The 25,310-nt window shown below is 40.7% G+C and overlaps 7 protein-coding genes across 13 annotated transcripts; 4 read left to right on the forward strand and 3 right to left on the reverse strand.

The window, feature by feature from the left end:
- Positions 1-581: 581 nt before the first annotated feature.
- Positions 582-3,166, reverse strand: LOC116919145 (ATP synthase subunit beta, mitochondrial). Its single transcript, XM_032925051.2, has 8 exons — positions 3,002-3,166; positions 2,542-2,739; positions 2,355-2,489; positions 1,998-2,159; positions 1,756-1,940; positions 1,406-1,687; positions 950-1,342; positions 582-888 (listed from the first exon to the last, which is right to left on the reverse strand). Exons 1-8 carry the CDS (start codon positions 3,111-3,113, stop codon positions 769-771), a joined length of 1,587 nt encoding a protein of 528 aa, XP_032780942.2. The 5' UTR covers positions 3,114-3,166; the 3' UTR covers positions 582-768.
- Positions 3,167-3,726: 560 nt separating this feature from the next.
- LOC116919159 (lethal(2)neighbour of Tid protein) lies at positions 3,727-5,605 on the forward strand. The gene is made up of 7 exons (XM_045170984.1): positions 3,727-3,976; positions 4,036-4,283; positions 4,339-4,499; positions 4,569-4,689; positions 4,760-4,962; positions 5,030-5,221; positions 5,307-5,605. The coding sequence occupies exons 1-7, from the start codon at positions 3,772-3,774 to the stop codon at positions 5,467-5,469; spliced, it is 1,293 nt and encodes a 430-aa protein (XP_045026919.1). The 5' UTR covers positions 3,727-3,771; the 3' UTR covers positions 5,470-5,605.
- A 1,153-nt stretch (positions 5,606-6,758) lies between these two features.
- LOC116919160 (putative ferric-chelate reductase 1) lies at positions 6,759-9,665 on the forward strand. The gene is made up of 8 exons (XM_032925069.2): positions 6,759-7,395; positions 7,930-8,179; positions 8,253-8,320; positions 8,387-8,559; positions 8,624-8,725; positions 8,798-8,839; positions 9,135-9,279; positions 9,341-9,665. Exons 1-8 carry the CDS (start codon positions 7,074-7,076, stop codon positions 9,508-9,510), a joined length of 1,272 nt encoding a protein of 423 aa, XP_032780960.2. The 5' UTR covers positions 6,759-7,073; the 3' UTR covers positions 9,511-9,665.
- Positions 9,666-10,595: 930 nt separating this feature from the next.
- Positions 10,596-15,588, forward strand: LOC116919163 (PI-PLC X domain-containing protein 1). 2 transcript variants are annotated; one of them, XM_032925076.2, is made up of 7 exons: positions 10,596-11,320; positions 11,700-11,812; positions 13,676-14,072; positions 14,128-14,282; positions 14,358-14,486; positions 14,552-14,808; positions 14,875-15,588. In XM_032925076.2, the coding sequence occupies exons 2-7, from the start codon at positions 11,704-11,706 to the stop codon at positions 15,430-15,432; spliced, it is 1,605 nt and encodes a 534-aa protein (XP_032780967.2). In that variant the 5' UTR covers positions 10,596-11,320; positions 11,700-11,703; the 3' UTR covers positions 15,433-15,588. The 2 variants fall into 2 exon arrangements, with proteins under 2 accessions (XP_032780967.2, XP_032780969.2); XM_032925078.2 differs by lacking the exons at positions 13,676-14,072; positions 14,128-14,282; positions 14,358-14,486; positions 14,552-14,808; positions 14,875-15,588 and adding exons at positions 11,987-13,138; positions 13,239-13,505 and having other exon boundaries at positions 10,598-11,320.
- Positions 15,589-16,446: 858 nt separating this feature from the next.
- LOC116919164 lies at positions 16,447-17,805 on the reverse strand. Its single transcript, XM_032925079.2, has 2 exons — positions 17,635-17,805; positions 16,447-17,157 (listed from the first exon to the last, which is right to left on the reverse strand). The coding sequence occupies exons 1-2, from the start codon at positions 17,672-17,674 to the stop codon at positions 16,673-16,675; spliced, it is 525 nt and encodes a 174-aa protein (XP_032780970.2). The 5' UTR covers positions 17,675-17,805; the 3' UTR covers positions 16,447-16,672.
- A 151-nt stretch (positions 17,806-17,956) lies between these two features.
- LOC116919161 (aryl hydrocarbon receptor nuclear translocator homolog) lies at positions 17,957-23,360 on the reverse strand. 6 transcript variants are annotated; one of them, XM_032925071.2, is made up of 12 exons: positions 23,097-23,360; positions 22,046-22,085; positions 21,505-21,582; positions 21,223-21,380; positions 20,835-21,155; positions 20,673-20,765; positions 20,373-20,612; positions 19,992-20,301; positions 19,570-19,914; positions 19,424-19,500; positions 19,279-19,356; positions 17,957-19,216 (listed from the first exon to the last, which is right to left on the reverse strand). In XM_032925071.2, exons 1-12 carry the CDS (start codon positions 23,131-23,133, stop codon positions 18,987-18,989), a joined length of 2,007 nt encoding a protein of 668 aa, XP_032780962.1. In that variant the 5' UTR covers positions 23,134-23,360; the 3' UTR covers positions 17,957-18,986. The 6 variants fall into 6 exon arrangements, with proteins under 6 accessions (XP_032780962.1, XP_032780961.1, XP_032780965.1 ...); XM_032925070.2 differs by having other exon boundaries at positions 21,223-21,383; XM_032925074.2 differs by lacking the exon at positions 22,046-22,085.
- Positions 23,361-23,570: 210 nt separating this feature from the next.
- LOC116919169 (NF-kappa-B inhibitor-like protein 1) lies at positions 23,571-24,905 on the forward strand. Its single transcript, XM_032925090.2, has 2 exons — positions 23,571-23,989; positions 24,049-24,905. The coding sequence occupies exons 1-2, from the start codon at positions 23,656-23,658 to the stop codon at positions 24,831-24,833; spliced, it is 1,119 nt and encodes a 372-aa protein (XP_032780981.1). The 5' UTR covers positions 23,571-23,655; the 3' UTR covers positions 24,834-24,905.
- The last annotated feature ends 405 nt before the right edge of the window (positions 24,906-25,310 follow it).

Below are 25,310 nucleotides of genomic sequence, written 5' to 3' on the forward strand. Positions count from 1 at the left end.
ATTATGGTGGCAGCACTTGTTTCACGGAAGAGGCGGGCTTTAATAATGGAGGAAAGAAACGTGTCTGCTGCATCTTGAAAGTCAAGGGTATGACATTTACGGCGAGATTTGTCGAAAATGAGAAAACAAAAGATTCATCGATAAAATCATCAGGATATAAATAATGATTCATGATGGTTGCGTTCTTACAGCGTTAACGTCAAGCATACAAACGAATGAAAAATTTACAGCCACACAAATGCCAAGTATCTCAAAAGAGAAATTTGCCATTGAATGAAATTGGAAAAACGTCTTAGTTTGCAAGGTCAACGTGGTTTGCTGTCTAAGTATGTACCCTGCTTCTTGTGAAATTCTTATCCCCTTGTCAATATGTTAGTAGCCCCCAAGTTGATTTGAAACTGCTTGTAATCAGATGTAGCGTGTCCATCACTATTTTTATCCAACGAAAAGACGTTTTATTTTTTAAACTTATATTTCCACTATCTTATTTGGGGCGATTTATTGTTTTGTTCTGATGGAATCGGCACTGCCAAGTACGACCATAATGGAATTGGTGTTTGAATAAAAGAAAAGTTTAGATAAACGGTTTCCATCTTTACTTTGTACAAAGGATTCCGGAACATCTACACAACGCTATTAGAACTGCAGAGACAATGGAACTCGCTTGTTAGACCGGATATTATCATGTGGTGAAAGATTGACATGTATTCTCTTCATTTGCGACTTCCAAATCTACAGCTGAGGGATGGGTCTATTCCGCCAGACAACTTATGCTGTTGATTCAGCTAGTTTTTCTGCCTTGGCAACAACTTCTTCGATCGGGCCAACCATGTAGAAGGCGGCCTCGGGCAAATGATCAAGTTCACCATTCAGGATCATCTTGAATCCCTAGAGTAGAAATGGAAACAATGTAATTCTTTGTCACTTGTTTTCCTTTGACGTTCCTTACCTTGATGGTTTCGGCGATGGGGACCAGCTTTCCGGCGTGTCCAGTGAAAACCTCAGCGACCTGGAAGGGCTGAGACAAGAACCTCTGGATCTTGCGGGCTCGGGCAACGGTCAATTTGTCATCTTCGGACAACTCATCCATACCCAAAATAGCGATAATGTCCTGAAGTGACTTGTAATCCTGGAGGATTTTCTGAACACCACGAGCGGCGTTGTAGTGGACATCTCCGATGATGTTAGGGTCCATCATACGTGAGGTGGAATCGAGGGGATCGACGGCGGGGTAAATACCCAATTCGGCAATGGCACGGGACAATACAGTGGTAGCGTCCAAGTGAGCAAAGGTAGTGGCAGGGGCGGGATCAGTCAAATCGTCAGCAGGCACGTAAATGGCCTACAAGTTTAAAATTCCATTTGACTTCTGGGCCTTCGATTGCATCCACGTTATTTTACTCACCTGGACAGAGGTGATGGAACCTTTCTTGGTGGTGGTAATACGTTCCTGCATAGAACCCATGTCTGTGGCCAGGGTGGGTTGATAACCGACAGCGGAGGGAATACGACCCAACAGGGCAGACACCTCAGAGCCAGCTTGAGTAAAGCGGAAAATGTTGTCAATAAAGAGCAGCACATCTTGACCTTCCTGGTCACGGAAATATTCGGCGACGGTCAAACCAGTCAAAGCGACACGAGCACGAGCACCAGGGGGCTCGTTCATCTGACCGTACACCAAAGCTACCTGCAGATCCATGACATTTGATAAATAATCGGAATAAGCAATGCAACTACTTTATTATTTTTTTTTACCTTGGATGTCTTATCCTTGAGGGAAATAACACCGGACTCAATCATCTCGTGGTAAAGATCGTTACCCTCACGAGTACGTTCACCGACACCAGCAAACACGGAGTAACCACCATGGGCCTTGGCAACGTTGTTAATAAGTTCCATAATCAAGACAGTTTTGCCGACACCAGCACCGCCGAAGAGACCTTTACAAAGTTTTGTTTTAGTGGAGACGACTTCAGTAATAGAATAAATCACGTTACCAATTTTGCCTCCCTTGGCGTAGGGTGCGAGCAAGTCGACGACCTTGATACCAGTAATCAAGATTTCTTGGGCAACGTTCATTTCAACGAATTCGGGAGCTTCAGCGTGAATGGCAGCAAACTTGTCGGTAACAATCGGGCCCCTTTCATCAATAGGTTCACCTAACGAGAAGGTAGAACATTAGTCAACAGTTTACACAAATAATGTGCAGTGTTTTCCATGAAGTTGGGACATTATTAACACAACTATTATAGACCACACAAAGATTATTTATCTCCAGAAAATTTCCAGAAAAATCATTTACAAGATTTGACTGGGGTAAGCTATAGGAGAAGAAGAAAATTTCAGTAACTTACCAATAACATTCATAATGCGGCCCAAAGTTTCAGGTCCAACTGGGATCTTGATGGGTGATCCTGTGTCCAAAACTGGCTGGCCTCGAATCAGACCCTCAGTACCATCCATGGCAATGGTGCGGACAGTGTTCTCACCTGAAAACAGTTATATAATTACCATGTTATTTTTAATGTACTAATAGCTTACCCAAATGCTGAGCAACTTCCAGGATAAGCCTGGGGCTGCGGTTGGAGACTTCGAGGGCATTGAGAATAGGTGGGAGCTGATCTTCAAACTGCACGTCGACGACGGCACCAATAACGGCAACAATCTTTCCATTGGCGATGGCAGCTTTGGCAGCAGTCTTTGCTTCGGCGCTCAGAAGCTGGGAAGTATAAAAGCTTCCTAAAATTTAATGATACATTAGTGGAAGGAGTAAAGTAATACACACAATGACTAGATGTAGATAAAATGAGAATACACTATTTTCATTCCTGGATTACTAAACATACCCAATCAATCCCTCCCTGAAAAGGAATAAATTAAGCTTTCGATGCAGATGGGATATGGCGGCCATGTTGGCAAGGCAGGTCGGTGCCATTTCGTGACGACCGGCCGGCATACGATTGATTTTAATGGGTAGACAATTTGAACGAATTGAACTTACGTTTTCCGAGAAGAGCAGGAAGGACTTTTGATTGTCCATTCTGAATGTGAGAAACAGTCGGCTGTACTGTTCTCAAAATTCCAGATGAAGCTCGAGCGACGGCGTTCAACATTGCTGCGATGGCTGACGAAGACAGAGACAGAGATTTTTGGGGAAGAAATACCTGGTCACATGACCACGGGCTTCCGTCTGGCTACAACGCCGACAAATTTATATCTAAACTTTCCGCACAAAAAATTAAAAAATTGTATGTTAAATATTAATCCATTTTTACACTTTACATGACTACAGATATTGAACTTCAATATTTAAAAAAAGAAACATTAGTAATCCAGAGTTTGAAATATCGCTTAACAAACGAAAAAAGTTTTTTGGCGTGGGTCTGCCTTCTGCAGCCTTCATGGCGTATTTTAAAAATAGAATGGTAAAAAATAGACTTCTATTGCAATACAATTGAATATTCTAGGTAATTTATGTATCTCTCGTTATTTACTTTGAAGCTCTAGCTTTCAATAAAACAAAAAATCACAAAATTAATTTCATGTTGAACTTAGCCACTTAGGTTTATTAGTATAAATGTGTGACATCAAATTATCAATCAAAGACGTTCTTCATTAAAAGCAAAAATGGAGTAGGAGAACCATACAAAAGTGTTTGAGCCTAGGCCACATAGCTTTCAGTTTCAGCTGAACTGTTTATAGAATTTATTTTCTGGAGACATTTATTTTTTCGTCAGATATCGTGCAGTCGCGCACCAAAAATTCAACAGTATGGCGCCTCCCGGTAAACGTCACCGTGCGCAAAGCACGAAAATTCAAGTCATTAAAAGAAGGCTTGCAAAGTTTCAGGCAAAATACCTAACAACTGATTTTGCGAAAAGATTAGTATTCGATCCAAGTTTGCTATGGGTTTCCGCAATCCTTCTACTCGTCGGAGAATTGTTTGTGAATGTGCTAGTCATACAGCGAATTCCATGTAAGCAGTCATTATAACGTTAAGTGTTCCTCGTTTTAACATTTATGTCCCCTTTACAGATACAGAGATAGATTGGATAGCTTACATGCAAGAAGTTGAAGGAGTTGTAAATGGGACATGGGACTATTCCAAATTGAAAGGAGACACTGGTCCTCTGGTCTATCCAGCTGGATTTGTTTATCTTTTCACTATCCTCTACTATCTCACTAATTATGGGAAAAACATAAGACTTGCTCAGTACATTTTTTGTGGGATCTACCTGATAACTCTAGCTTTGGTCTTCAGGATCTACTCTAAGTCACGCAAAGTAAGTGATTATCTGTGTAAGTTTGGGTATAGTTAATGATTTTGTATTCCGTCAGATCCCACCATACATGCTGATTTTCATCTGCTGCACTTCATATAGAGTTCATTCAATATATGTTCTAAGGCTCTTTAACGATCCAGTGGCAATTATGTTCTTATTTTGTTCAATAAACTTATTTATGGAAGGTTATTGGACATTGGGCAGTGTATTTTACAGGTATTTTGAATAACTTGTTACTGCTAGTCTTTACAATGTTTGTAATTGCATTTTCTACTTACATCATAGTTTTGCAGTTTCTATAAAAATGAATATTCTGCTATTTGCACCAGCATTATTGCTGGCGTACATCGCTAGCCAAGGAATTTACGGGACTCTTAAACAACTTACCATTTGTGCTGGATTGCAAGTATACTTGTTCAACTGAATCTTCCCCTTTTTCAGCAATAATTTTTTTGTATTTTCACTTTTTTTTTTAGATTGTCTTAGGTGCCCCATTTCTATTAGCAAATCCATTGGCATATTTAATAGGATCTTTCAATTTGGGCCGCGTCTTCCTGTTTGAATGGACGGTCAATTGGCGTTTTCTTCCGGAAGAAATATTCATTCATCCCGGTTTCCACATTACCCTTTTGCTTCTTCACGTAGTGCTACTAGCGATCTTCGCCAAACCTTGGTTTAGGTGAGAAAGCAACTGATCCGTTTACCCTGCATTTCTTGTTGTTCTTAATTTTGTTTCGTGTTTTCAGATACATGAAAAGTTTCGCTAAGTTGCAACCAACTGGAGTTGGAATAGTTTCACAACTTTTTTTGCTACCTCTTTTCACTGCCAACTTGATTGGAGTGGCTTTCAGCCGTTCCTTACATTACCAATTTTATGTTTGGTATTTCCATACTCTGCCGTATCTTCTCTGGTCCACCCCATACTCCATATGGCTGAGGTAAATTATTCGCATTAAATGCAATAAGCCTTACCGTTACCAAGTTATGATAAAATTTGTACTCCATGAACCTTCATTTTTGCAGGTTATGTATCTTAGGCTTCATTGAAATGTGTTGGAATACTTTTCCCTCGACATATGCAAGCAGTGCCATATTGCACGTATGTCACTTTTTAATTATTTGTGGCATTTTCTGGAGGCGCCATCCAACCAAAGACCTGAAAATCGACATTAAAAAGGACAAGTGATAACTTTTAATACATTAATTATTCACCTTTGCGTTTCACCCTTTCCAGTTTGAAGTGTGCTCTTGTGCGTGCGAGAAAGTAAACACTCTGGTATCTGACTTAGTGTGATGATAAATACAATTTTCGCTGCCAAAAATTTACCTTGTAGGTTGTAAATGTTCTTTATTATTGTTTCTGAACGTAATTTTTTAAAGGTTAAAAACTGTTTGAACTCGGCTGGAATTGGCCCATTTCTACATTTTAATGGCCACTTTTCATCTTCTGTCGTCGTTGATTCTTATGGAATGCGACCAGCACCTTAAAAGGTAGAGGCAAAAACAAACATAAAAATTTTGAATCTCATTGAACCAGTTGAAAACGTGATATCCCATTAATTTCGATCCTTACCGTGGCATTTATGAGGTTCTCTACCTTTTGGGATACAACAACAAAAAATATGAATCAAAAGTCCACAAAACTGGCAATAAAACTGTGTGCTATCGGGTCATATGTTTCGGTAGGGTCGATAATTCGATTTCAAAAAAGAAAAAAAAACACGCCATCGACATTCCCTTTTTTCTGGGCCAATCAAAATGAAAAACAACGACCATGATGACCAACACGACATTTCGTATACCAAAGTTTATCGAGCTTATGCCTCAATCTGTCTTAAAGACCGTGTAACAGGAATTGAAAACAACTTCGATGACTGCACTTCATGTTTCGCAACTCATAATGTTACAATTCCTGAAGAAGTCACGCGTTTACTACGATATGGCTCACGTACTTGCCGTGAACGTTGTCCTTTATTATGTTAGGACTTGACAGGTATCACGATAAGCCATAATCTGGAAGAATTCAGTTTAAGAATTGTTGTCGAAAAAAAAACTAATTTCCCTGTAATCCTGCGTGTTCCATCGTGCCTCCCTTGATGGGCACGATATTCTCTTCTAACTGAGTTGTTGTCTAAAAATTGGTATGTTGTTGGTTGCATTGTCTGCAGCAATAACACTGCATCGTGGAAGACAAGAAACTCGTTTGTCGTTCAAGTGATAGTCGTTTCATCACTATTTCCTTTGTTGTCTCAACCGATAGCGTGTAAAGCTGGTGCAAAGAGTACCACAAAAGCTGGGAAAACGTATCGTGACCAAGGCTTAAAAAGTTCACGTCGATTGATTTCCTTAGACAGTAGACAGAATCACATGAGGCTATATACGAAGTAGAAGAGTCCCCTACCTCGACCCCTCCGTTAACTCCGGAGTAGTGAGCCGGATCAAGTAGTAAGTATAGCGCGAGCAGGTAGCCGTCAGTTGTGCTTTCAATTTCGGCCAGTCAAGTCGCTCCTAAACCGTAACAGCCCTTTAAAAAAAAAAAAAGAGTCCAACTGAACCTTTCTTTCCCACCCTTTTGCATCCATCACAACCCAAGTGTTATTTTGCATGGTAGCGCGAGCGATTTCCTTATTATTTACGCCAAAGTTAGGTTCGATGCGCCACATTGTTTAATGACGCTGACTCTCTGGTGGTAGATCCCCATGAATTGGACGCTATCGTCTATAACACTGTGCACGCACTCGACGACGGAGGTGCTTGGGCGATAGCAAAAGAAAGAACAGCGTTGCAAAAATGTGGTTTCAAATCGCCTTTACTATTGTTGCCGTTTTGAGTAGCCATAGCCTAGCGGCTTTCCTTCTCGGCTACACGTCCGAATCGTGTGACGACTTGAAACCCCATCGAATCCCTTTCGTTCAGGATGTGGTCGGACAACCAGGCCTCGGATCGAATGGACTACCCATAAATGCACCAGGTTTCAATCGGCCTAATCCTAATGGACCTGCAATAAACGGACCAGACGGGATGAACATTCAGCCAATTTTGATGACGACGGTGACTCCGTACAGGATTTTTACAGTCGACAATCGCTACAAAAAAGGACGCGCGCTTGAAGGTACTCTATTTTAAATGAAGGTTTTCTTGATTTTACATCGAGACTGCATTAGAAACTGGGAATAGATACAATCGTGGCACCTTTCCTTTTGACCCGCCTTTCTTAGCAGCGCGAACGTAGACGAGGCCATTAAGTTTATAGATAGGACTGTAAAGAACCTCATTCAGTATCGATCGAGGTAATTCAGAAGCTGATCTCAATGATCTCATACCTTTTGACAAAGTCCAATCACAGTATCGTATATAAATAAGTAAAAAGATTTGGTCTGGCGTTACCTTGGCTACGCAACTTCAACACAAAGATGCAACACAAGTCGTTGCGTGCCGGACAGCGCCGTTTCCCGTACGAGACCACTGAATATGAATGATTGTTTACAACGACCAACTTTAGTTAATTCTCTTTGTCTGGCCACCCCCCAATGCAAACAACACAATTCAATAAAAGAATTTCTCTTGTTCGCCGTTAAAGCTTTTATAACTTGAACGATAACTTGCTGTGTTATTTGTGTTTACCTTTTGGATGTTTTGGCAATAGTGAGATTGGAAGGTCGAGAATATTTTGAGGCCTTCGTCATGGAGGCTAGGGCAGTTGGCGGAGGACCTACTAATAAATTACCACAAGCGGGTGTTGGGCGCTTTGTGAGTGCTCCACGGACGGCCATGTTCTTAAGTTGTAGGGACCGTTCATCGTCGGCGGTCGTCAACGCGCCAAACCCTCTTCGCATGAACAATCTGACTTTCACGTGGGAAGCACCATTCCAAGACGTCGGCGACATTTATTTTATGTAACGAGAGAGAGAGTTCCTTACCTCCGATTTTTATTGATTTTCACTATTCCCGTTTCTCTCACGCACGCAGAGCTAGTGTCCTATTGGGCGACCGCTATTGGGTCTTCACTTCAGAGAGATTACTCAGCAATCCGTTCCGTGAGTGGTGTATAATCCACTAATCCGCAAATAATAGGTAACGTACCAAAAATTGTATTGTTGTAGCCGGCGAGCTGGTGGGCTGCGGGATACGCCGTACTTGCGTGCGTCTTTGCGGTTATTACCAATCGAGCCCAATTTGTTCGCTGGATGAAGCCGAATACGTCCTGATCATCGAAATCGACCCATCTCAACGTGAAACTCAAATCACAATCGGAGGATACATTCGCGACCCGCAAGTACGAAGAATTTCATGTAATAAACAGTTCAAAAGAGTTTAAGTAAAACGATTGTTTTCGATAGACTTATGTCGCGTTCGGAATGGCTTACAGTGACTTCTCCTTAATGGATATGGATATGAGTGTCTGCATGTTGGATCGTGGCAGAGTCACTCTTGGGCACTACGTAATGTTTTTTTGGTTTTTTTTTGCAGATTATTACCGTTGTTTCTTATTTTATTTATTGTCTTTATTGCAGTATGTTAAACAGGAGATATTTCCACCGTTCCCTCATGCTGGCGTGAGTATTTTTTTGTTGTTGTTGTCTTTTTGCTTTCTCACCGGACCAACCCTTTTCTCATTGCAACTGCATTATTATTACTATCATCATCGTCCCTTTCCTGAAATGGCGTGACAAACGACCTCTCCTCCCTTCTTGTGACACGATAACCGTCATCAATCTCCATGACGTTATGGCAATGTCCCAGTTGGAATTTATGATCAACCTGGCGCAAATTAGTGTGCACGCCAACTACTATAGTTACCTACGAAAATGATCAACTCTTTTTTCTTTCTTTTTAATAACTTTAAAATAGGTAATCATTCCTGATTTGACGGATCTGGATAACAATCGAATTTGGTGCCGATTTCGACGTCCATTTTTACCTTACGGTCCGACTAGCATCAACCCAACCCGTTCCATGTTTCATTACTACTTTAAAGGACCCAAAAACGATTCGGGTATGAATCATATTTAGCCATTTTTTTTTTTTTATTACAGTTACTTCCATCTGACTTTTAGGAATATACTTGCCGGAAAGTATATACAAAATGAACATTTCCCCACGACAGTACAACATTACGGAATTCTATACGGACGTACAAATCAGTAATAGCGCGTTTCTTCCGATAGCCAGGCATTTAGTCGTGTTTTTCCTACTTTTAATAGGACTTCATTCAAAAGGCTTTTGAAATTGTTTTACGATCTAACAATATTCTAATCTTATGGTACATACTTTTCCCCCTTTTTTTAAAGATAAAGCACCTGCACAATTTTTGTCAAATGTTCCACGTACCTGCTAAATAGTCAGCAGAGAAAAAAAAATACATTGATACGTTCAATTTCATTAACTTATTAAAGCGTTTTAAATTTTCTAGAAACCAAATTGGGCACTACTCGATCGAAATCATGATTGACTCTCATTAGTACCGTAAGTCCACCCTGGATATTGTGAACGAATTTCTCCCGTGTTCCATCACTCAATTGACAGGGGAAAGCTTGAAGGAACTCAAACAGACAGAGCTATAGATTTGGTTCATGAGTTGTATCACACAAGATTGACCCAGTCACTTGATGCCTGTCTAATAGCCATTCTTATGAATTGTGAATCCAGACACAACCGTCAAAATGCCTTTAGCCTTTGCAATCCGCCCTAGATTCAGCACCCGTTTGAATTCCAGAGTGTATTGCAATATAGAGAAAAGGCCAACAAGATCAGCTGCACACGCACAAAGTAAAAAGAGCTATACCCTGTTCAGGTGTTTGGCTTCAGGGAGACTAGTGGGGAGATGCAGGTAATATTGTACCCTTACAAGTGAGCGAATATGACGACGCAGAGAACAAAAGAGAAACAACTTCGAAGCAAAAAAAAAAAAATCTGGTAGAATGCCAATATGCCAATAGATGACCGGCATAAAGAAAGGTATAGAAAATGGATTTGAATAAAGTTGTTTTGTTGGATCAACGCGTTCCAGAAAGAAATTCACCTTGGAGGACTGGCTTGCGTCATTTCTTACATATTTTATTCAGGAAGCGATAAATTTGGGTTTTTTTTTCACGAGTAAATTCCAATATGTGTCGGACTACCAGGTCACAGCTAAAGTTCTTCTAGAGTTTATATCTTCTACGGTTTGAAGTGAAAAAAAGCTTATCCAAAAACTTATCTTCCGTCTGTCGATAAAAAATGCACTTTAAAAAAACACCTCCACCAAACAACAACACCAACCGAGCAACGAAAAAAAAAAAAAAGACGGGCGTAGATTGAAGCTATGATGGCGAGAAGGCAGACACTCGATGCAGATGGCCAATAGTTTCAGGTTCTCCTTTTTTGTATTTCCTTTGGACATTGAGTACCAGAAGCGGTACCTACTACCCTATACATTGGTGAATCGTAGCCTTTGCATTGTCAGTGCCGTGATTCAAGGAGTGGCAGACGGATCTTTCTTTGACTAGTGGCTATTTCTGAACGGTGGCTTTCAATGAAAGGAAGACGAATTAGTTTATGGCATTATTGATTTGTGATTATTAATTGCTTGGGTAATGTCGGTGTTGTTGCGTGTCTGTGTGCGCAGTGGGGGCGTGTAGGGGTGTTTTTTTCTCTAACGAGACAGGGCTGGAAGAAAAAAATCAAATACAACTATAATCTATGCACAGCATACAGACACACACTGATAAATAGAAGCGAAAAGAACGAAAGAAAGTGGCTGACGTTTCGTTATCAGTCTCGGAGGGAGGGTCGTGTGCGCAGCCGCGATCGACTCCTCACGGTCCGCGTGTTTTTTTTTTCTTTGGCCAAATTTCCCCTCTGTCGCCCCTACTGACTCTGTTCCTTTTGCCGTTCAATACAACGGGGCGTAGCGAGAGCAACTTCTCTCAACAGTTCTTCATCCTCTTCTGAAGGGCAACCATCCCGATTGAAACGTCTATTTTTATTTGTTCAAAATCTCGTTCCGCCCAGTGTCCATCGATTTCTTTTCAGCAGACAAGAGAAAATCTGGTCAAGTAAGTTTTGAAAAGCAATTTTTCCTTGTGTCCCTTTTTCTTTTTCTTGTCTGAATTATCAAGATCTGTTGACTACTGTTCAGACTGGTTATTGCGTGGTTTGGATGCTGCCAAAAAGGCGATGGGGCCTCGTTTTGTTGTGACGCGATACAAGTTGTGAATGCGCAAGCTCGTTTGAACAGTTGTCAAAAGTGACGGAACGAATTCAATAACCATAAAATTTATAAATTTCAAGATTTCTTATTCAAACAAAAATGAAAACTGACCCATAACTGTGTACGTTTCCAAATGAATGCTAAACGAGAAAGCTGGACATAAAAAATCAGAAACGTTACTCGAGTTTTACCTTGTCTTTTTTTATTTCCCCCTTATTTTCTAGCTGCATGGAAATCAAAGTTCGGGAAATGGCCATGAATTCGTATACGGTGTTTGCGTCCATGCTGTTGATTGGCTACGTCATATCGACACCTCTCTCAACTATAGACGAAACAGGTAAAAAAAAAAAAAAAAAAACTACTTCCCGTTATTGGAAACTGCGTCGTCATGTCTTTTCGTTATCACCCATTTTCATTTTACTTCCTTTTTTTTAAGTTCTTTTCTTTTCTTTTTTTGACATTATTTCCCTCGTTTTCCTGACTAACTGACGGACGCAAAAAAAAAAACAAGGTGGCGGATATCAGGAACACGAATGGTCACCACTAACAACTAATCACAATAAAGCTAACATAATACCTAATCTGTCGGTCGGGATCTCTTCACTGGCCGCGGTTATTGACGGGCAAATCCGAGAAAGACAACTTGAAATTTCGTGGGTGTCTATCGATGGTGGCTACTTGGAAGGGGATCAAATAATTCTCTACCAGTATATCTCCGAGGTAAATTTCTGCCAATCGGCTGGATCTGCTGTTGTCGAACAAATCGTGATTGACGCTCAAATGGCCAACGATTCGTGGGTGCGTCTGAACACGGGAATGCCTCACCTAGAAGCTGGCGATTTGATTGATGAACGTTGCCAACACTATTGGGCGGCCTACGTTCGCCAAAACAATCAGATTGTCACTTGCAATTGTCTTCGAGCTCGACCTAACTGGATGTCGGATATGAAAGACAAGATAAAGGATGTCAAGTTGAGAGAGCTGTATTTACCGGGCACTCACGACGCAGCTGCTTACGAACGCTATGTCGGACTGAGTTCTGAAAACATGAAAACGAAGTACGCTATTACCCAGGATGAAGATCTCTTCCATCAGTTGTCGTTCGGTGTCCGTTATTTGGACATGCGAATCATTTTCTTGCCCAACGCATCAAACCCCGATGTCCGTTTCTGGACTCATCACGGATCGTATATTTTGCGTCCGCTAGTCAACGACACGGCACTCGTCCGTGAATTCATCAGTCGCACTGAGGAAATTGTCATCTTTGACATTCACGGAGGAGACAATTTAGATCAAGAAGTGGGCGTTCGTCAAGAACTTCAAAACCTTCTCTACGAAGAGTTTGGCGAATGGATGGCACCGTCTAACTTGACATGGGAAGCGACATTGAATGATTTCTGGTCGACGGGAAAACGATTGGTTGTAACATGCAACGAAACGAATATACTAGGAACCCCGTATTTCTGGCCGGCCATTTGGCATCAATGGGGAAATGTCAACACTGTCGAAGACTTGGAGACGTATCTAACGGGAGTGATGGAACGGGCGGCTGATGGACAACTGGAAACTGCCTGGTCTGCTATGGCCGAGCTCACGCCAAACTCCATCGATGTCACGACCGATCGACTCGGTGGATTGCGCAACGCAGCTGATCTCGTCAATCGTGTGATATACATTTTATTTAACTTCATTTTTCACGCCATTTTACTAACATCGACTTAACATAACTATACAGATAATCTTTAAAACAATTCGATATGTAGGTAACGTAACCACTTGGTTCCGCGAACGGTGGTCCGAATGGGCCACAATTGTATCCCTGGATTTCTTTTTGGGTAGCAACATCGTCGACCTGGCTATTCAGGAGAATCAACGTCGTTACCCTTAACGAGAGTCACGAAAAATGCATTTCAAATGGTTTACTGCGTTTCAAAAAATTCGATTGTTTACTGATACATATTTGATCGCGTTTCTTTTGACTTTAAACACAAACAAAAACATGACATAAATACAAATAGTTTGACATTGAATAACAAACTGAATAACCCAAAGATAAGAGGTTGTGGCTGCATGATGAAGTTCATCCGGATTTGGTTTATTTTCTCGCTTGGGACGTCATATTAACGTTACTAGCGTTAACTGATTGTTTGATTTTCGTTTGACGTCACAACCCGAATCAAGCTTATCAAATTCTTTTCAGAGGAATGCTGGACTATGCCACTCTACCCACCTGAAAGGCCTAGGGTCTTTCTAACCTTATCACCATTGGCCAAGAGCACGGCAGGAGGCAATATCCAGCAAAGACAAATCGAAATCAATTGGCATGGAAATAGGGCAGTTGCACAGCCGGGCGACTGGATTGGCCTGTACGAGCACGATCCTGTTAACAACCCTACGCTTCCACTTCGTCAGATTGCTGTTGACGGACGCAACAACGGATATCATAAAACGGACGTCCAGTTTGGTTTCCCGACGATAGATCCACAGCTTCTCATCGAAGACACCTGTCTCGGTTACTGGATTGGCTACATCCGCAATGGGGTCACTATTAGCATCAATTGTCTCAAAATCCGCCCATCGTGGATGTGGCAAAATAGGTAATTCTACCTTTCACGATTCTGCTCTTAATTCATATCTGAATTTGTCTGTTAGGGAAATACTGGGCCCAGTTTCTATCCGCCAACTTTTTCTTCCGGGCACCCACAATTCCGGAAGCTATCGCCCTTACAACGGTCATTCAAGCGATACAGTTTTCATGCGCTATCTAATCTGCCAAGATGAAGACATTTTTCATCAGCTAGCTTACGGTGAGTAAAAAGAATAATTCAGTCCAAATCAAATGTGATTACGTAACACACAAAAAAACGGACACATTTCATTAGGAATCCGCTACCTCGATGTTCGCGTCGGTTATTATCCGGAAAGGGAGGACAAGTTTTGGTTAAATCACAATTACGCCCGAGTCAATCCTCTTCGTTTCCTAATTGAAGACTTGAAAACCTTTTTGGAAGGTTGCAGTTCCTTAGCAAAATTTTCTTTCAAAATAAAAAAAAAAATTATCTTGGTTTCTAAACAGCAACTCAGGAAGTGGTGATTCTTGATTTTCATCGTTTCCCAGTGGGGTTTAGTCAAAACACTCAACGCAACAGAGAAACGCACGCCCAGTTAGTTCAATTGTTGCTGGACAAATTTGGCGATTTCATGGTACCATCCAGCTACGGTTCCATGGCATCGCTGAACGATTTGTGGGCTATTAATCGGACGCTTATTGTTGTCTACGCTGACGACTGGACTCGTTCGTCGCACCCGTTTCTTTGGCCTTCCATCCCCCAGGTACGCATTTTTTTTAAATTCAATTTGGCTGAATACGTGAACTCATCTATTTTTTTCAATCCACAGGAATGGGGCGACAAAAGAAACGTAGACGACCTTCACAAATACTTGTCGGGCATTGATAAAAAACGATACGATTCTGATTACTTCTGGGCTGCCATGGCCGAACTGACACCATCAACTATGGACGTCCTGTTCCGTCCTAACGACGGGCTCAGAAAATTGGCAGATAACGTAGCAAGAAATGTAACGGCTTGGTATCGCGATCTGTGGTGGAAGACTACCAGCATGACAGCTGTCGATTTCTTTCATTCTACCGACATCATTGACGTGGCCATCGATGCCAGTCTTAAACGCGTTCACTGTTCAAATTTGGCTGCCACAACTTTAACAACTACCCCGACTACTCAGCACACAATGGCAGAGGAACGAACGGGTCAAGACAGACGACGATTTTACCTCGGACCTCGTAATCTTGACATCACTGGATCCACTTTGGAATTGACCTCTAGTCTGAGCGTGACTAGTCTGTCACCGAGAATGACTGCGCGTAGGCGACGGACAAAAAATACGACGGCTGTTTTAACGCAAAATCTACCAGTTACCACTATTCATTCAGTATGATTCAACATTTTGATATTTGACACCGGTGACGAATGGATCAAATCCAATTACACACGACCCTTATTTATGATCAATTTACGAGTATCATTGTATCTATTTACGTTGCTTGTAATGTTTGTTGTTTTCGTGGCTAATACTACTCGCAATAACCTAGAACGAAACGCATCTATTCAAACGTTATTGTTTCGAGCCGACGGTTTTTAGCAAGAATTTAGTCTTTTACACTAACTTACGTAGCTAGGACATAAAGTTTCACTAGGGGTAAAGTAAACATCAGATATCAACCAATTACATGAGAAGACGCAGGAAAAAACGCTGTCTGGCTAACACCGGGCAATTACAGTTGATAACTATATGGGATAAAGGCAGTAAGCGACAAGATGAACCACAATAAAATAAAAAAACACATTGGCCTACCTTAATTAGGTTTATTTTTTACAGCGAGAGTAAAAAGAACACCAGACGTCAGACGGGGGTTTTCCCTTGCTACGATAAGCCAGCAGCACGCCAACCACAATTTGTTCCGCCAAAGATTATTTTGGCACACTTGGTTTGATTTATGTCTTAAAGCGAGCAGCTGGATTGAATCCAGAATAAAAGACACCACTAATATTCAAACCCTTAGACGCTTTAGTTTTGGTAAACAGGGTTGATTGGTTCAGTATTACTTTTGCACAGAACTGTGATACTGGACAAGATGACGGAGGGCCGGTTCTGTGGAAACTACTGTGCACGACAACCAACGTCTCTCAATTGTCATGGCTACTCCCGAAGGCAAATTTTCTGTCTCATCTTTTCTAAGTGCATTTTAGGGATTGTAGAGTTGCATAACGACAAGGGGGTGTGGAACGGAACTGCTTTTTTCTCGGAATGTCTATTTGTAATGACGGGTTGGGTAACAATCATCGATTTTCTTGACCTTTGCTAAAAAACTGGGGTAGGGTAATATTTTATCGAACTCCCCTTTTTTTTGGTTACCTATCCTCTTTGAATAGCAATGTCACGCAATAAATTACCTGAAAAACGGGATTTTTTTTTTGTTTTAGAAGTATATTACCGAACACATAACAATAGAGCCTGAGGTGCGGCTACGTAGGAGAAGGAACATTTGTTAAAAACTCAGTGACAATAATAACCAAACAATTTCAAAGGCCAAAAACGACTTGCAACAATAAAAAGTAATAGCATCTAATCTTTTAAGAGATATAACAACCGCATGGCGTGATGGACGAGACACTATCTATCTGCGTAAAATATCTTCCCCTAGAAGTCCAGAATCATCCGGCGTGCAGCTACAGCCGATTGCAACATCAGTAGAAATGACGTTATGTGGCATCCCAGTTGCGGGATTGCTGAAAGTGACGACTAACGGTGTCATCAACTGCTTACAACTACGTCCGACTCCGCAATGACTACAAGCTCCAGAGCAAACGATTTCGTTTATCTTGACTGTAAATTGTCCAAGGGTGTGTTCTTTTTTCACAGTCTTCTTTTCCACCTGAAACGGACACAAAGTCTCTGGATGTTTACCCAGGTTAACCAACTCGTCGACGATAGAAACGATGGAGAACACTTCCTCGTCGATATTTCTTGATGGACGTGCACGTTGCAATATGTCCCTGATGTGTTTCAGATTGTTGGTTAGCGGAATTGCCATGTAAGAAGAAGCAAAGAGGAACACGGTAGTCCAAAAGATAACTGGAACGCTCAAAGATCGCATCTTTACTGCAACACGAAAAAACAGGAAAAACTGAAAATGAGGCAAATGGCAGTTTTAATCAACCCGCTAGCTAAGGTCGATTCATACTGAAAAGCAATTCATAAAGTCAATGAGTATTCGAGAGAAAATGGTCACTATGAGACTTTGCTCATAAGTATAAAAAAAGAAAGGAAAAGGGGGAAATCCTTTCGAATTGCATTGTTTGAACTGATCCGCGGATAACGTACATTGTGTTGGTTCCTTTACTGATATCACCGTTTTGGGAAATGTTTACTTTATACCTAGTCCTAGTTTCATTTCTTCTTTTCAAAGTGTTCACATTTGCACATCAAAATGATATCACTTTTACCTTTGTATGTTTTCATACCGCGCTCATCTTATCAGAGCAATTACAATTAATTTCCCTTTAAAGCTTTATGCGATATCTTTCAGCCGCTGTTGATTAAAAGTCATAAATTTAAACTACTAAAACTGTAACAAACCTGATAATAATTTAGTGACTGAGCAAGTTATACCGTCCATTTGGCTAACATTTAACACAAATGTGGCGACGCAACCAAGCTTGTAATTTCATTTTACCTACAAAAAAGAAGAACTTTAAAGAATTCACAACAATAATTCAAAGGTTTTGTGTACCTACACGAACTAAGATAAGAATTCTTCTAGAGCAGGTGGTCCGTTTGTTAATCGTCTAGAACTTTGTCAGACAGTTCCAATCGAATCAAAAAAGTTTTTCAGTCTCATTAATAGAAAGAAATTGAAAAAGAAGAAGATCAAGATAGAAATCACCAACAACATCATTCATTCAAGTTTGTAAAATATATAATTGCATGTTTCGAGTCTACGACATTACGACAATACTAGATCAAGATTGTGCAGCACACAATAGGAATGGGTTCACGTATTGTCAATTCCTTTACGTAGTCGGATGGGGGAAAAAAACTAAAGACGACGGGGCAGTACATCTCGTAAGAGGAACTGCGGGTGGACAAATGCAAATGATCGCGGAATCCAAATGAGCCCTTCCTAAAAATGGAGATATGACACGATGGCTGTGAAAACAAGTCAATTTCCCCCCTCGTCATTTAACTACGCGAGTGTTACGGTAACAACTACAACAGAGGTGTGCAAATTATTGATAAGACAATTTAGGTTATGGGGAAGGGTGTGTGCTAAGCGATCGCCATGAATGACGATTGTCTAGGCAGTAGAAGAAAGCCCATTCATTTCGTTTTCCAATACAAGAAGAAGAATTACAGGTGCTCAATGTCTCATGAGCATGCGAATTTTGGTTGATTACGAATACGTAAAGGACAAAAAAAAAGATGGAAAAAAACTCGTACATGTAAGAATATGTGCTAGTCGTTTTGTAAAAAGCTACCGAACTAAATCAATTTCAATCAAAATTGACGAAACAATGAAACAGCATTAATTCTCTCTTTTGAAAAGAAATACAAGGCAAAAAAAAAAAGAATCATCTGGGCCCAGCTTTTAAACTATGAAATGTAGGGGTATTGCTAACACTAGTTTTTAAAAAATCGAGAGCCACGTATCGACGTTATCCAGTAAGATATTCGTCCAAATAAAGAACTGGAAAGTAAAGCCCTTGTTTACAATGCATAATGCACAATAAAACAAATTTTAATTTTTAAAGAAAAAAAAAAATGTACTCATATGGCATGCCGCTCCAGCGCCTAGGGAAGGGGCAACACGGGCACAAATTGCGCTCGGAGTGCACGGCAACAGTTCTCTAGAAAAGGGGATATACGACCTCAACGATACAAGACGAAGGAGATGAACAGCACGAAATGCAACTATTTGTAGGTGGGACACATTACTCGAAGTTTGACGAGAACATGTTCAGATCTTCAAACCCTGACGTGCCAGAGTGATCCAGCATCTGAAGCATGTCTGTTACTAATTCAGATCCTTGAGCAGGGTGATTTGCCGAAGATGTAGTCGGCACACCAACTCCACCACCTGCTCCTCCTCCGCCAGTAGGCCCTCCGTTATTCGGGCTAGATTCGGCGGGTGGAACTACAGGTGATTGCCAGTGCCAAAGTCCTATTTTGACAGTAATTGAATAAGCATCCACAAATAAAAGAAAGAATAATCAGTTATTTTACCTGAACTCTGATGGTATCCTGCTCGACCGGTTGCCGCCGAACTCCCTAGCTGCGTGTACGTTGGTCCAGAACTTCCTCCTTTAAAGCATCGAGATATATATATATCAGAATGTACATCAAGAATTTTGTACGGTGGAAATATTACCTGGAGATCGCGATGGGCTTATTCCTTCATAAGCAGAATAGCCCGGGGCAGTGGCGTGGGTAGACCAGGCTCCACTTCTAAAATGAAAAAGTTTGATACGAAAAATGATTAAAATCCAAGCGATACCAAATCACGATGTGACTTACCCTGCCGAGGCAGTAGGGCTAGGTGTTTGTTTCGTGCTTCCGCCCGAGGGTAACCGGTTCAATACAGAGTTGGAGGGTCCCTCGACAGACTGTGCTGTAGTTGTCTCGTACTGAGACGAGGTAGCAGCAGAAGGATTGTACATAGTCTGGTTACTATTCGGTCGACCTTGGCCTTCAGAAAGCGACTGGGCATGATAAACTTCACGAGCGTTTCGTCCGTAATCTTGGCTGGCATGGCCATAGGCAGCCACCAGTCCACTGCTCGCCGCCCCAACAGCCGCGGAATCAACTACCGTTCCCGTAACCTCTCCAGAAACTGATGCATCACCTGTGTGGTGCAACGATCTATTGGAGAAACCACGGTTTCAGATAAGAATAAAATAAAAAATATATATAATAACGCCAAACAACGTTCGACTTACTTGGCTGATGTATTTGTACAGACAATGTACTCGACTTCATCAGTATATGGATTCAGAAAAGCAAATGCTGATGTTCGAAGCCAGATCCAGTCACGCGACTTGGACCGAAACCGGTACATGACCGACATCACCTGGCCTTTGAGTTTAAGAACTTGCTCAAAACTTTCTTTCATATGGCTAACATCTTCCGGATGGAAGAAGTCGAAGCAGATTTTTCCTAGCAATTCTGGTGGAGAATAGCCCAGTAAGTTAAGTGCCCGCTGGTCAACAAAAGTGAATTTCCCATCAGCTGAATGACGTGAGATAAACTCTGCGAAACCAAAAGTCATTTAGATACACCTTGAGTGAAAGAAAAATATTAACAGCAGAGTGCTATTTCACCTGCAGCCGAGTTGGATCCAACTAGGTCAGAAGTATTTGGTGTGGAAGTGACCTGAAGGCGGCCAATGGCAACCAGACAACAGTGAGATCCAGAATGGGAGTCGTCATCGACTCCTCGATCCATTGGCACTCCACTGGGTGGCCAATTCTTAATGTATCCCGTGCAATGAACAACGGCGTAATGATGACCATCGCGTGAAGGACCTAAGGCAGAACGCTGTCGTAGTCGATGCAGAGGACCTGAAAGATTAATTGTGTTACGTAGACTTCCTCCCCAATTAGATGGTTTCTAAAATTTACCTGGAGGAGACGTAAGTGGATCTGGCGAAACCTGTCCTAGTCTCATTCTGCAGATAAATCCTCGTCTGGAACCCATGCATAATCGCATAGATGCTGTAACGACAAAGACATTTTTTTAGAAACAGAAATAAATGATTAACCAAATATAAAAATATGTATTACATTGATGTCCCTCTTTCTTGACCGTGCCCGTTTTCAAGTCGAGTATACGGCCTGCATTGGGTGGTTCCTGAGTTGACAGCTGTTCACGGACTTTATCTACGTCATCCGGATGCAAGTGGTCGTACAGACAAGAACCAAACCAGTCACTCTGGCCTTGATGAAGCACCGGAGTAACACTGTCCGAAACGTAGATTAAACGACCAGTGTCGCAAGCCGAAACAAAAAGAAAGCCGTCAGCTGCTTCAAGAATCAAATGCTTCAATTCTTGATCCGTGAGAAATGAAGGTTTGTAAGTTCCATCAGCGCTTGTATTGCCAGTTCCTATAGAACCGGATAAAGAAGGAATGTTATAATCAAGAGCTAAATGGCGCCACTAACTAAGTCAAACCTCGAAGAGCTTTCATGTGTGCTACAGCCATCCGAAGAATAGTTAGTTTATCCGGTTTGCGGGCCAGAGCTGAGCAAGTGGGGACCATATCGGACAGCTCCGTGATGTAAGCCGTCATTTTGTTGCGCCTTCGGCGCTCAATTTCGCAATGGTTCTCCCTACATAAGAAATTAAAGTGCGGCGGACAACAGCTGAGGACATTTTGGCTCTTAAAAACGAATGGGACGCTTTTCTATTAGGAAAAGGCGCCCCAAAATTATCCAACTAGGTGCTAATTCTTACCTGGCAAAGCGTTCTTTATCTTGCATATTGTCATCCTCCATCCTGCCAAATTTACTGGTGCTTCCTTCGTCGTCCGAACTGATGTACAATTTTCCGTTTATAAATCAAATGAAAAATAAAAACAAAAAACGATTAAATAAAGGGCGAATCACGTTTTGTAAATAGCAAATTGTGGCGGGTAACGAAAAGTCAATAAATCGGGTAACGTAAAAGTCCATTACTGCTAGAAGACAGCGGAGTAACATAACCGCATGAATGCGGGTATGTTGTGGATGCCGTCAACAAAGTTCTACAGAAAACGTTTTGGACGTCTTGGCCTCGAACGATTCGTTCTCAAATCGTGACTGACTATTTCTACGGGTAGACGTTATAGTAGGAGGAGATGTCTTTTTGTCTGATTTTTTTTTTTTTTTTTCTTTCTTTTTACTATTTAGGAAAACTGTTCTTTTTCAGTTCCGGCTGAGCAACAACAATCGATTCTGATGGTGATCAATCTTCCCGCTGTGAGCAGTGTGTGTAGGATGTGCGCTTGAGGACTTACCCAAGAGAATCGGGTTGCCTTTTTTGCCGACAATCTGATCCTGTGAGAAAACACGCAAACAACAGAAGACATTACTTCAGTTCATTTTCATAAATTACCATCTAATAAACGTGCGCACCATGAAACCAACTCGAGAATAAACAAGAAAAAGAATAGGAAGACGGGGAGGTTAGACAACTTAATGAGTGGATGAGCACAGGATACAATCCACGGGTGAAAAGTACGAAAACGTGAAAAGAATTTCTAAGTCTAAATCTTATGGAAACAAGATAAAACCGACGGGAGAAGAGACGAAACGTAGCCTCCAGCGGTAGATCCATGCCCGCGATTGTTGACCCTCTCAATGGAAAGCAAAGCTTTCCTTTTCCCGCAACCAGCGTTCAAGCTAACTTTTCGTTTCCCACGCAACTGATAATCGAACTATCGATAACATGGCAAGTCAGCCCAGTTTATAAAAGCAGATTTTTAATGGCAGATATTCCTTTAATCGACGACTTCCCTCTTTGATCAAGCAATAGGAGATGTTTCGCATACTATAGCATACGAAACAAAGAAAGGATAGTGGACTGATAAACGAAAAGAAGCTGCTCTTGCTTTGGGTTCGCTAATGATTTACATGCGTGGGAATTAGGAATAAAAAATACGAGAGAAAAAGCATGGGCCTTGTTTGCTTTAGAAGAATAATTGCAAAAGCCATGAACTGCTGAGCCCATTACAAGGACATTAACTAGGCCCAATCCTACAAAACTAGGGTTCCTATGGAAACCTTAACTTATCAGCAGTAGCACAAAGGTGTAGCATGGAAGTTTTAAAAATGTTTTTACAATGTAAGTAATCCTTGTACTACCACAGATATTTATAAGAATGCCAATTATATTTTTTTTTTAAATTTCTAATTAGCTTGTTGCATACCCAGACATCTCTTTGAACTATTAAAACCTAATAGGTACCGTGCCAAAAACAATTGCTGCGCACGCAGCGATAAACCAAATCTTGGCAATACCAAAGAAGAAAATAAATGTTCGACTAAATTCAAGTCATAAGGAATTACCTGACAGTTGATGAAGTCCTGCTAGATGGATGTCCATGAAGGAAAAAGGAACAAAGCTGTCAAAACGTCCTTCTACCTTGGGTTTCTCACAGCACTCCGACGAAGACCTACTCCAACAAAGTCTTTCACAACCTAATCTAGTTGTTCACACACAACTTTTTTTTTTTTTTTTTACTTCGGCATCAGGCTTTTGAAATATCAGTTTCACCTACGATGGAGGAGAAACTAACTTCGCGTCAGGCTCGCCCTAGCGCCATGTTTGATATAGAGTCAGCAACGTAGCAATGGATTACCAAGAAGCAAGAACAATCAGCCTTTTCTAAATATCTTACACGTTTCGCCTTTTCTAAAAAAAATTCAATTGAGGCCGATTCATTTAAAAAATAAAAATTCATATCAATGTTTCTTGATAAATTTAAAAATAATTTACTGTTAGCATTTTCGCTAACGCAACGCTGAAAACGTAGCAGACGCATTGCTTCTGATCTCACATTCTCTCGTAACTTTGATAGGAAAAGGCAGAGAAATGTTTACATTTATTATAAATCTTTGATTTTTCATGAATACTTGCTTTCATAGAACAATGACGTCGAAAATCAAAAAGAGGTTTGATAGACTCATCATGTGCGTTAAGTTAAATGACATTCAACGACTAGAACACTACACAAAGCGAAAGAAATATGCTAAAATGCAGCTGGACGAGACGTGGGTCAACAAAAGGAGAGAAACATTGATACATTTAGCTTGCAGATTAGGTAGACATAAAATTGTCAAATTCTTGCTGAACAACTCAATTGGAGATCCAACTTCAATGGATTACAAAGGCAATACACCACTTCATGTGGCATTAAAGGCCATTATGAAAATTGATGAAAGAAATCAATATATAGAAGGTAACTTTATTATTTCCAGATTTAAAATAAGTAAACTAAAAAAAATATGGTTTATTTAGCTTACAGGAAAATGATACTTTCAAATCTTAAGGAAATGTCTGTGTCACTAACACAAACTAATCTGAATGGCCAAACGGCAAAAGATCTTTTGGATCTTGCTGATTCAGTTTATCAATATCATTTAGGAGGAAGTGAAAAAAAGAAGGAATATGCCCAACAAAAAAATGAGCAAGATTGGGAACAAAAACTTGTAGCAGAATTAGACTATGAATATGAAAATCATTGGGGAAAATATGAAAAAGACTTTCTCGAAGAGGAGTCAAATGAAACTGAATCTTATGACTCCTGGGCTAAGCGAATGATTTTTGAGCATAAACAGAAAAATTCAGCTCAAAAGTTTTCTATTCCATCACAAGCACAATCAAACCATAAGGCATCATGGACTCAAGAAGATCAGCAAAAATTTTTGAAGGATGAAGAAACACGGAGACAGCTACGAAAAGCTGCTGAGACAGCCGACAGAAGATTTCTATTTCTTTCTAAACTTAGTATGCTGATTAAGACGGAAAATACGATTGAAATGTCAGACCTCCCGTTTCAGCCCACTGACGCTATCGAATCAATTGGACAGCTAATATTGTTACACGTTAAGGAATCAGAAAATACTGATACTAAAAGAAAGGCTTTACGTGAACTGCAGCGCCTGTGGCACCCCGATAAATTTTCGCAAAAATTTGGTGCGCGGTTAAAAGAAGAAATTCGTGAAAGTGTTTTAAAAAAGGTTACAGAAATCTCGCAGTATTTAAATGCATTTAATTGTGGTTCTGAAGCAACTAACAACTAAATAGTAGATACTGTTGTGATACAACCTTTTGTAAGTAAATTTAAAAAATACAAGCTTTTTCAAAAAAAGAAATGATTTTCACGAGCATTTAGAAGCTTTTCATTAATTGATATTTTGGAAGCGTATATTGATATAAACATGCCACAAATGCAAATCAGCATTTATTTGTTTCAAGTCCTATGTTTAGCGCTAATAACTGGCTAAAAAAATTAGTTTCATTGAAGCCCTGCAGCCTGCAGGACCAAAGGTCGCAGCAATAAGCTACAATTCTTCTGGTTTCAGCAACCCTATCCAAATTCCTAGTACCAAGCTGAAACCATGTGCAACGTTGGACGATTCCCCTATATGGTTATCTAATCAATCGTTGGTGTTGGTCATTTTTATCTAATAAATGAATTCGAAAACTGAAAAATATAAAATTTTAGTTTACGATATCTTAAAAAAGATTATCGGTGAATTGCATTCTTCATTTGGTGC

The sequence above is a fragment of the Daphnia magna genome, linkage group LG3 (genome assembly GCF_020631705.1).
Source record: "Daphnia magna isolate NIES linkage group LG3, ASM2063170v1.1, whole genome shotgun sequence".
NCBI classification, from domain to species: domain Eukaryota; kingdom Metazoa; phylum Arthropoda; class Branchiopoda; order Diplostraca; family Daphniidae; genus Daphnia; species Daphnia magna.

Bases quoted from the DNA above. Each gene is read 5' to 3' on its own strand.
- LOC116919145 (XM_032925051.2), bottom strand. From the start codon at position 3,113: ATGTTGAACGCCGTCGCTCGAGCTTCATCTGGAATTTTGAGAACAGTA. The intron at 2,740-3,001 runs GTAAGTTCAATT...ATTAAATTTTAG, and splicing joins TCCTGCTCTTCTCGGAAAAC to GAAGCTTTTATACTTCCCAG. The intron at 2,490-2,541 runs GTAAGCTATTAG...AACTGTTTTCAG, and splicing joins GGAAGTTGCTCAGCATTTGG to GTGAGAACACTGTCCGCACC.
- LOC116919159 (XM_045170984.1), top strand. From the start codon at position 3,772: ATGGCGCCTCCCGGTAAACGTCACCGTGCGCAAAGCACGAAAATTCAA. The intron at 4,284-4,338 runs GTAAGTGATTAT...GTATTCCGTCAG, and splicing joins TCTACTCTAAGTCACGCAAA to ATCCCACCATACATGCTGAT. The intron at 5,222-5,306 runs GTAAATTATTCG...TCATTTTTGCAG, and splicing joins CCATACTCCATATGGCTGAG to GTTATGTATCTTAGGCTTCA.
- LOC116919160 (XM_032925069.2), top strand. From the start codon at position 7,074: ATGTGGTTTCAAATCGCCTTTACTATTGTTGCCGTTTTGAGTAGCCAT. The intron at 8,180-8,252 runs GTAACGAGAGAG...TCACGCACGCAG, and splicing joins GTCGGCGACATTTATTTTAT to AGCTAGTGTCCTATTGGGCG. The intron at 8,321-8,386 runs GTGAGTGGTGTA...GTATTGTTGTAG, and splicing joins ATTACTCAGCAATCCGTTCC to CCGGCGAGCTGGTGGGCTGC.
- LOC116919163 (XM_032925076.2), top strand. From the start codon at position 11,704: ATGGAAATCAAAGTTCGGGAAATGGCCATGAATTCGTATACGGTGTTT. The intron at 14,283-14,357 runs GTGAGTAAAAAG...ACATTTCATTAG, and splicing joins TTTTCATCAGCTAGCTTACG to GAATCCGCTACCTCGATGTT. The intron at 14,487-14,551 runs GTTGCAGTTCCT...GTTTCTAAACAG, and splicing joins CTTGAAAACCTTTTTGGAAG to CAACTCAGGAAGTGGTGATT.
- LOC116919164 (XM_032925079.2), bottom strand. From the start codon at position 17,674: ATGGACGGTATAACTTGCTCAGTCACTAAATTATTATCAG. The intron at 17,158-17,634 runs GTTTGTTACAGT...TTCGTGTTGCAG, and splicing joins AGTCACTAAATTATTATCAG to TAAAGATGCGATCTTTGAGC.
- LOC116919161 (XM_032925070.2), bottom strand. From the start codon at position 23,133: ATGGACATCCATCTAGCAGGACTTCATCAACTGTCAG. The intron at 22,086-23,096 runs GTAATTCCTTAT...GTTTTCTCACAG, and splicing joins AGGACTTCATCAACTGTCAG to GATCAGATTGTCGGCAAAAA. The intron at 20,302-20,372 runs GTGAAATAGCAC...TTGGTTTCGCAG, and splicing joins TGGATCCAACTCGGCTGCAG to AGTTTATCTCACGTCATTCA.
- LOC116919169 (XM_032925090.2), top strand. From the start codon at position 23,656: ATGAATACTTGCTTTCATAGAACAATGACGTCGAAAATCAAAAAGAGG. The intron at 23,990-24,048 runs GTAACTTTATTA...TGGTTTATTTAG, and splicing joins AAGAAATCAATATATAGAAG to CTTACAGGAAAATGATACTT.